This window comes from Belonocnema kinseyi, chromosome 6 (assembly GCF_010883055.1).
Source record: "Belonocnema kinseyi isolate 2016_QV_RU_SX_M_011 chromosome 6, B_treatae_v1, whole genome shotgun sequence".
Classification (NCBI taxonomy): domain Eukaryota; kingdom Metazoa; phylum Arthropoda; class Insecta; order Hymenoptera; family Cynipidae; genus Belonocnema; species Belonocnema kinseyi.
This window is the reverse complement of record NC_046662.1, coordinates 89723117-89733475: the sequence shown is the minus strand read 5'-3', so window position 1 is coordinate 89733475 and position 10359 is coordinate 89723117. Positions and strand designations below refer to the sequence as shown.

The 10359-nt window shown below is 27.3% G+C and overlaps 1 protein-coding gene across 1 annotated transcript in view; it reads left to right on the top strand.

The window, feature by feature from the left end:
- LOC117174207 (mRNA-decapping enzyme 1A) overlaps nt 1-10359 on the top strand; it is a 29764-nt gene that overhangs the window by 12308 nt on the left and 7097 nt on the right. The window contains exon 3 of the mRNA XM_033363072.1: nt 4007-4468. Coding sequence (XP_033218963.1) covers nt 4007-4468 — 462 coding nt within the window. The remainder of the gene's footprint in view (nt 1-4006; nt 4469-10359) is intronic.

The following is a 10359-nucleotide window of genomic DNA, read 5'->3' as shown; positions in this document are numbered from 1 at the left end:
AGAAAAATTTTGTCTAGAAGATAAAAAATGAAATTAGAAAAATCGACATTTTTTTCGATGTTTGCATTAAAATAAAAATTAAATAAACAAAAAAATAAAAAGCTACTCTCACCATTTTCTGAAAAATTTAGTTCTGAATTTTTCAACAACCAAAATTCTAAAATCGGTGCATAATTGCGTTCTAAATGTCATTTTGAACCTCGTTTTCCGATTTCACCCCACTGTGCCGCGGTGCGGGCAGATTTTTTTGTGTTTTTTTTTTATCAAAACATTTTTCATATGGCTAACAACGTGCGTGTACATTTCGAGATTATGTGTGTTACAATTCGTCCGAGCGTTACTTCCAAACTGCACAATATTTTTGGCCAAAACTTTGGACTTGCCAATAAACATAGTAACTAATCTCCCTGAACTAACCTTGTTTGCAGCCAATCAAGAAAGTTTATTTCATAAATAATTTCCAGATTATCGGAAAGGCAGAGATGAAAAACGACGTAACCTCAAAACCATGCATATGCATGAAATTTTTATTATCACAATAAATTTGTTTGTTAATATCCCTCAAAAAAGAGTCCGCGGACGTCCGTTATGATGTTTTATAGCATCTCCGAATTCAGTTTTAAAAATTTTTCATTTTTGTGGAAAAAAGCCGGGGAAACTGTAAGTATCACATGCCCTTAAAGTCTTTAAAAGTCACATTAAAATCTAAGGCATTTCATCAAATTCTTATGGATTCTCTTTAATTTTTCTAAACTCATTTCAAACTTAAGCAATTTATTTAATTTTTGCATATTTTTGAATTGTTTTTAATTCACCTAAATGCTTATTAAATTCAGCTTGATTTTTATATGAATTTCATCGAATTCATCTCAATTCCCTTAAATTCCTCTAAATTCCCTCAAATTTCACTGAAATCAGTCCCTAATTCTTATTTATTCATCCTGAATTCTTTTCAATTTTTGGGGAATTCTCTTGAATTTGTTACATTCATTGAAACTCTTTACAATTTACTCAATTCTACTTCATTGGATTTTTTTTATTTTGAAAAGTTTTTATTTAGTTGATCCTAAATTCTTTTAACCTCACCTTGAATTCTGAGACATTTCATTACATTTTTTTGAATTCCCTTAAACTTTTCTAATTTCGTTTCAAACTTTTTGAATCGAATGAAGTTCTTTCATATTTTTGAACCCTTTTCTATTTATTTGAACATTTTTAAATTAAACTTCAATTTTTATGAATTTTATCTAATTCTTTTTAGTTACTTTAAATTCCTCTAAATTCATTGCAAATTTACGGAAATCAGTGGGTTTTCTTTATTTAATTTTTTTTCTAAATCATTTGAGTTCTTTCGAATTTACCTTAAATGGTTTTGAAGTCTTATGAATTTATCCTGAATGTGTTTCCATTTGAGCGCAAGAGTGGTTTGCTTTTTTAAAATTTTTTCCACAGAGCAACAATTTATTAACAAATATAGCGACAAAATTGACCATTTTAGCTTTGTGAATTTTTATCTCAAGAAACAATATAGATAGAAACTCACTATCAGCCGAAATTATTGCACATGCATTCATAGAACATAATTAGTTTGAATAATATTTAACTTAATTATTATAAACCATTTTTATAAACAAATTCTTATTAGTGTTTTTTTATCATAGAAAAATCGTTTATTTCGCGCTAGTTGCTAATATTTTTCATAAGAGTCATAATTTGTAACAAAAAAATTAGCATGAGTTAACAACTATTGTTTTTATAAACATTTCTATAAACAAATTCTTTATAAACGAGTTTTTCTCATAGCTGAATCGATTTTTCTGAACAAAAATGATTCACAATTTTCTTTAAAGCCATTTATATACTTTAAGCTTATCATACATAAACGATATAGATTGTTTATAACAACTTAGTTAAACAAGTCTCCTAATCGGCCGTTTCCTCGTAGAAAAAAATGTTTTTTTCTTCAATAATTATTATAGTGACATTTATTGCGGTGACTAACCAACGAAATTAAATAAATAATAATAAAGATGATTTATGATTTTCACATGCAAAAAGGACGATTTTCCACTGAAATTATCCGACAATAAAGCAACAGTAATTTCAAAATTGGATATGAGACATTAAATAATAATTTGCGTAATTGTTAATAAAAATTTCTGTAGCAAACTGTCCATAGCAATAACGCTGTACTTGCATTTTTAGAAGTCATCTATCTTTCATTTGTTTTGTACCTAACTTCATGAAAAACAAATGAAGAACATGCTTGAAGTCTGAATGGAAAAAAAATCCTTGAAGCCTAAATGGGAAAAAGTTGAAGTTGAACTTGATCAAGAACTCGATGAACTAATAGAACAATTCCAATCTAAAAATGATTCGAGTTCTGAATCGTAATTTATTTATTTTAAGTTTTTAATAATAATCTCATTATTATTATTAGTATCAATTTTTTCATTTTTCCAATAAAACAAATAAGATTATCACAAAAATGATTGAAGAAAAAATAACTTTTTTTCTACGACCAACCGCAGATTGTCACGCATTGTTTTAAAATTGTTATTAACAATTACGGAAATTATTATTTAATATCCCATATCCAATTTTCGAATTACTATTACTTTATTGTCGGATAATTTCAGTGGAAAACCGTCCTTTTTGCATGTAAAAAAAATAAATCATAGTTTTGTTTAAAAAATTTTTATAACAAACAGATAAATTATTCTTTATTTAATTTCGTTGGTTAGTCACCGCAATATTGTTTATGTTTGATAAAGCTTAAAGTATATAAATGGCTTTAAAGACAATTTTGAAACATTTTTGTTCAGAAAAATCGATTCAGCTATGAGAAAAACTCGTTTATAAAGAATTTGTTTATAGAAATGTTTATAAAAACAATAGTTGTTAACTCATGCTAATTCTTTTGTTACAAATTATGACTCTTATGAAAAATATTAGCAACTAGCGCGAAATAAACGATTTTTCTATAATAAAAAAACACTAATAAGAATTTGTTTATAAAAATTGTTTATAATAATTAAGTTAAATATTATTAAAATTAATTATGTTCTATGAATGCATTTGCAATAATTCCGACTGATAGTGAGTTTCTATCTGTATTTTTTCTTGAGATAAAAATCCACAAAGCTAAAATGGTCAATTTTGTCACTATATTTGTATATATTTGTCACTATATTTGTTGTCACTATGTTTGTATGTATGTATGTATGTATTTAATCTCTCCCTTTTACGGGTTTAAGGGCCTCCGCTCCCTGTACATATATTTACATGTCCATTCTTAGTCTAACTTAACTACTACTTATATTCTACTCTTTCGCATTACGTAGGATAAACAATAGTAACAGTAGTGATATTAATTCCTAAAATGAGCGAGCTTCCAGGGCTTCCGTTTCCTCTTACCATAAAAAAATGCATTTTCCACGTATATTTGTTTATATATTGTTGCTCTGTGAAAAAAAAATAAATAAAAAAAAGCAAACCACAATTCTCTTAAAAATTAATTGCTGAGAATTTCGAAAAAAAAAACTTTTAAATCGGTTAAGAAATACGACCTGTGGGCGATTATGAAGAGTAAATTCCTATTCCAGACCACTGTGCCTTGTGAGAAAAAGCACGGATTTCTCATAAGATGTCGTAAGCAGTTAACAGGTTCAGACCGCGGACCTATGCTCTAGATACAAAAACGCTATTTTCGAAAATCAATTTTAAAAAAACTAAAAGGAATTTTGCCGTTTTGCTTCAGGGATATTAACTGCATATAAAAAATGTTCCAGAAAATAAAAAGAAATCAATTAAAAGAAATGTCAGTTAACAAGTTTAGACCGCGGACTCTTAATTTTATCCCATAGGAACAGTGAGGCCTGCTATTCTAAATTTCTCAAGTGAGTCCGAGTCCTGTAGTAGGTTAATAATAACCAGTTTTTTATTACTCTGCGACTCACGTTATCAAGAATATTATTGTTTGCTAATCTATGATTTTTGATTGCAGGTAAATCCCATGCATTTCAAAGCTGGGGACCAACCAACTCCTGTGCATGAAAGCAAACCCCTTCTGGCGCGGTTAATGTCTCATCCTGCCGCACATACGCTGGAACATATTGAGAAGCAGCAGAGATCCACGACGCCGCAGCCAGGACCGCCCTCTCACCACCATATGACAACAACGCCCATGACGATCACTGCGAACGACATCGGAAACTTATCCGTGTCAAATAGGTCCAAGAAAAAAAACAAAATGATCTCTCAACTGGATCCTATTCTTCCCGCGCCGAATGTTGTTCAGGATCTTCCACAATCGATCAGCCAGAACGAATCAAACGACTCGAGCTTTTTGAGGATACAATCGCCTGTGAACACTACTCTATTGAATAATCATCACACTAATCATATTCTCGGATCGGCTGGAGCAAATTCTCTGGCTTCTCTCTTTGGACAAACAGCAGCAAGTGGGGTAAGTTTCTGAGGCATTTTTAATGAGAATATTTAAATGAAGTCACGAACATAATAATTGGATAAGGAGCAATTTTTTGAAATTATGTATAAAATAGAGGGTGTCTAGAAAAATGTTGGGAAAAAATTCCCCGACAATTCCAGGTATTTCAAATTATTTTTAGGTATACTTTTTCATAGTACAGAGCCATTTAAATATTTTACCTTTTTTTGAACTTGTAATATATGGATACAGTTTTTGACGAGTTTATTACAATTTCTTTTCAGTTTTTAAGGATTCAAATAATATGTTTATTTATAAAGCTTTGACAAATTGTATTGAAAAATATTCTTCAAAATATTAGCACCAGGGATTAATTAAATAATTTCATCAAAATAAAATTATAATATTCATTTCTTGAATTTGTCTCTAAAGTCCATGCATTTTAATAATAATTCAAACGAATTTTTTATCTTATCTCTAACTTAAAATGCAGTGCATATTTAGGTAAAATTAAGGGCATGTGATACTTCGTCACGTGGTCAATCGGGTACAGTTTCCCCGGCTTTTCTTCCACAAAAATGAAAATTTTTTAAAACTGAATTTGGAGATGCTATAAAATATCATAACGGACATCCCCGGATTTTTTTTTGAGGGATAATAAAAAAAAATTGATTGTGCTAAATAAAAATTTTATGCATTATTTTGAGTTTACGTCGTTTTGCATCTCTGCCTTTCCGATAATTTGAAAATTATTGATGAAATAAACTTTTTTCATTGCCTGCAAACAAGGTTAGTTCCGGGAGATTAATTACTATGTTTATTTGTAAGTCCAAAGTTTTCGGCCAAAAATATTGTGTAGTTTAGAAGTAACGCTCGGGAGAATTGTAACACACATAACCTCGAAATATACACACGTTGTTAGCAAAATCAAAATTTTTTGGAAAAATAAACACAAAAAAAGTGTGTTGGGACGTCCGTTAGCATGTGCGCTATCATTTCCCAAATTTTTAAGACAAAATATTTATTATTCTAGAAAAAAGCCGGGGGAACCTAAAACTGGTAAAATCGACAATTTTCTAAGTATCACATGCCCTTAATCTGGGTGCTAAATAGATAAACTTCGACTAAAAACAATCAATTTTAAACCAAAAGGTTAAATTGTCAAATAAAATGGTGAGTATTTTACTAGAATACTTGAATTTTAACGGTAAAGATGAATTTTCAAACGAGAAGATTAATTTTCTACGAAAAACACAATTTTTTAACAAATTATATGCATTTTCAACAAAATAGTTCAATATCGAACTAAAAAAGTCAACTTTTCAACCAAATAGTTGAATTTTAAACTAAAGAAGATCAATTTCCCATCATAAATGAAATTTAAAAATTTTCAACCAAATAAAATTAATTTTTAACAAAAAAAAAAACGAATTTTCAAAAAAATAGTTAAATTTTCAATCAAAGTGATGAATTTTCAACTAAAATTTTAAAAAAATTGAAATCATTGAATTTTCAAACAAGAAGATTAATTTCTACCAAAAAATACGAATTTTCAACTAATAGAGATAAATTTTCAATTAAAAATTGAATGGTAAACTTTTCGGCTCAAAAAATAATGTGAATCCAACGAGATGAATTTGAAAATAAAATAATAGAATATCCAGTTTAAATAGTTTCATTTTCAGTTAAGAACAATTATTAACAGAAAAAAAACATTTTCAAAAGCAGTTATTTTTAGCAACGCGATTTAACAAAAAAAGATAAATTTTCAAATATAATGATGAATATTTAACTGGGATACTTGAATTTTCAACGAAAAATATGAATTTTCAAATAAGATCAATTTTGAAACAACATTAATTTTTTACAAAAAAGACAATTTCTCAACGAACGACATTAACTTTCAATGAAATAGTTAAGTTTCACACTAAAAAAGTCACCCTTTTTAACCAAATAGTTGGATTTCGAACGAGAAAAGATCGATTTTCGACCAGAAATGGAATAGTTGAATTTAAAACCAAAAAGATGAATTTTCAACCACGAATATTAATTTCTACCAAAAACAACAAATTTCAAAAGAAAACAGATGAATTTTCAACTAAAAAAGGGAAATTGTCAACTAAAAATTGCATAATTAAATTTTTAGTTAAAAAAGTTAATGTTCAACCAAAGAGATAAAACATTAATTAAAATTATGGAATATTTAACTGGAAGACTTAAATGCATATTTAATAAAATTTAATTTTTAACAAACAAAAAAACGAATTTTTGACAAAATAGTTAAGTTTTAAATTGTAATAGTTGAATTTTCCGTAAATGAAATTAATTTTCAGCCAAGGAAAAAACGAATTTTTAACAAAATAGCTCAGTTTTAAACCAAACAGATGAATTTTCATTTAGAATTATGAACCTTTAACCTAAAAAATTAATTGTCTGTTAAAAAAAAATAATTCTGAACAAAAAAATGTAGAATTTGATATTTCAATCAAAAAAGGTTAGAATTTTTAATAAAAAACAGTTTAATCCCACCAAAAGAGTCGACTTTTCAACGTTAAATTTTTAACTATGAAAGATTTTTCAGTCTAGCGAAGTAAAATATTGAATAATCGTTGTTATTAAATTTTATATTGCAATTTGAAAAAAAAGGTAGGCAGGCTCACAAAAAAATTACCTGACAAGTTTAGGTTTTCCAGGTAGGGTAAACACCCTGCGCTAATAGTATTTAAAAATCATTTCTCTTTTCATTCGAAAAAGTGAACTTTTAAATTATGAGAATGAATGGCAGCTGCATAGGAATCATTTGGGATTTTCACCTTCAAATACAGAAAATTTTTTCACCACACTCATACTATAATCTATCGAATAAACTTATTTAATATAAAGCAAATAAATAATTTTACTTTTGGTTCTTTTCCAGTTGTCGTTCTACTGTCTTCAAATGTAATTCTTTTTAATTTTATTATTTTTATGGCATTTATGTCCGAAAGTGTTATATTTCTAATGCTTTAATTACACGTCCTTGAAGTTAAATATGAATGATTAGCAAAAGGTCGAACAGTTTTATGGTCCAGTCATTTTCCACGTTTCTTTCGGTGAATTTATTTTTTGTAAAAAAATATCTCACTACATTACTTGTATCAAAGCACATTTTGTTAAAGTTTTTAAATTTTAGAAGACTTATTGACAAATAAAAAACTACACAAAATCTCCTGTCGTCTATCTGTTTTAAACTACAGATTTAGAATGAAAAATTGCTAAGTAATAACAGCATCATTTTTAAAATATTTGAGATTCACAATCATAACTTATATTCAGTTTAAAAGGTTAAAAATCCAGAATTTCCGACTATCCGACGTTGCCATTTAATATTACAACTCTAAAATCATTAATCAAAATTTCAATTTAATAATCATTTACCTGCGAAGATGTTTTTATGATTCAATATCGATATTTCAAGCTTTATTCCAAGTCACAGTAAATATCATTTTTTTGCGTATAATATTTTCTTAATAAAATGTCAGGTGATCGTGCATACTAATTTATTTCATTATAATATGCTGAAGCTAAAATAAAATTGTAAAAACACGCAATTTTACCAAATTTTCAAATAAAATTCAAATTCCTATTATTTTTAATGGTCAAATGTCAAGTTCTCGGGCCTCTAGGTAGGAGCTATTTTAGTTTAAAATGCATTTGCATATCCATCACAAATAAATTTCTTAATCTTTAGTTTTATATTTCCAAACTCTCTAGGGATTCTTTTTTTTCCTTTTGAAATCTTATTGTCTAAAATGGTTAATTTTTTGGTAATCACATGTAACAGGTTTGCTACAAGGCCGGGAAAAATCCTAAAGCCTTAATAATTGTTTTGGTTTACACAATACCTCAAAAGTTTTTTAAATTCCAAAATGGTCTGTTTTTAAATTTTATATTTAGCAAATTTCAAACTTTAGGAAATTAAATACCCAGAAAAAAATTGCTAATGGCAAACTATAGTGTTCTACGAGGGTAACGTTTTCATATAAAATTGTAGAAAATTATTTATTTTGGGTTCCATTATTTATTGGTAGAAAATTATATTTATTCATAATTAGTGTAGCAATTTGTAATTTTTTACGAAAAAATATGAAAAATGCAATTTTACCAGGCCTATATTTTGGTAAATTGTGCACAATGGTGTAATTATACCTAATTCTTTGTAGAAATTCTTAATTTTCTGAAGAAAAAAAAACAATAAAAAATTCAGATTAAATCTTGTTTTTGTAGAATTTGTTGCATAATTTTTCGTATAAACTATTTATTTTCCATACAAAGTAGTTTTCTATGCTTAACTATTACTAAATCTATCATTCTCTACAATCATCTGTTAAAAAGACATTTTCAAAGAACATTGTAGTTTGTCCGGAACACTTTTTTCGCCAGGGTTTGTAATGACTAATAATTTTACAAGAAAGTGTTGGTGAATTAATTTACGACCAGTAAAATGTGTTGAAATTTAATAGAATTCACTCGATTGTTTCGTGTAATTGAACTGGAATTTATTCAAAGTAGGCCTGAGAAACCTAATTGGCCGGGAAAAATAGGGTAATGACCGGGAATTTACTTCTGATCGCAATAAAATTCAAGTTTTCATTATATAAATATTTTTGGTCAATTCAGAAAAGTGATTTCTATTTTATCTACAGTCGTAGGACAACATACATGCACTTAATGGGTTACTGATTGATTTACTTATTTAAAGATTTAGTTACTTTATTAAGAGTTAAACTCATTTATTATAAATTAATTTTTTTATTGAAGATTTATAATTTTAATTAAAAATACATCTCTGGTTGAAAATGTAACTGCTACATTGAAAATGAATTTTTTGATATTTAAAAATGTAACTATTCTAGTAGAAATTTGAACTATTTTATTCAAAATAAGTTTTTTGTGAAGAATTAGATTTTCAAGGGGAAAATTAACTATTCTATTTTTGGTTGAAAATTTATATTCTCCCACTTTTTTAAATTGTTATTTTTGTTTTTAATGAGCCGAAAATTAAAGTAGTTTGAAAATCTGTTTTTTAGTTGTGAATATTTTTTTTCTTCGTAAGAAAATAGATTTCTGTTCGATCTTGAATGAAAATTTTATCTTTTTTTACAATTAAATTTCAACTATTTGGTTGAGAGTTGACATTAAAAATTCAGCTATTTGTTTCAAAATTGTATGTATTTTTTTAGAAAATTGGTCTTTTTAATGGAAAATTAATCTTTATATTTAAAAATTCCTCTTTCATAAAAAATTTCACCTATCCCAGTTAAAGATTTATCATTTTAGTTTAAAATTCCTCAAATTGGTTGAAAATTAATTTCTTCAACTGAAAATTCAAGTGTTCAATTTTTAGTTGAAAATTGATCTTCCATAGTTCAAAATTAAACAATTAAAATAAAAATTGGTATTTTTTAATAGAAAATTCAACTATATTATTAAGAATACATGCTTTTTTTAAATCGAATTTTGTATAGAAAATTATGTTTTTCTTTAATTGTTAATCTTCTTGTCGGTTGAAAATCTAAGTATTTCAGTTAAATATTTATCATTTTCGTTGAAAATTCATCTTTTTTGGTAGAAATCGATTTTCTTGGTTGAAATTTGATCTTTCTAGTTTTAAATACAACTATTCCAGTCAAAGATTTACCATTTTAATTTAAATTTAATGCCTCTGTTCGTATTATTATTATTATTACACCATTAAGCCATTTCCCTTTCGGGGTAGGCGTGACTCACTCGGTAGGGGAAAGGGTTAGTGTGTGGAAGGGATAGAAATTTTTCAGATTGATCCAGAATCCTCGTGCTATTTAAGTAAATAACATGTTCGTTCCGCAACACTGCTCCGACCCAGGTTGCTGATCAATCTCTCTAGCAAT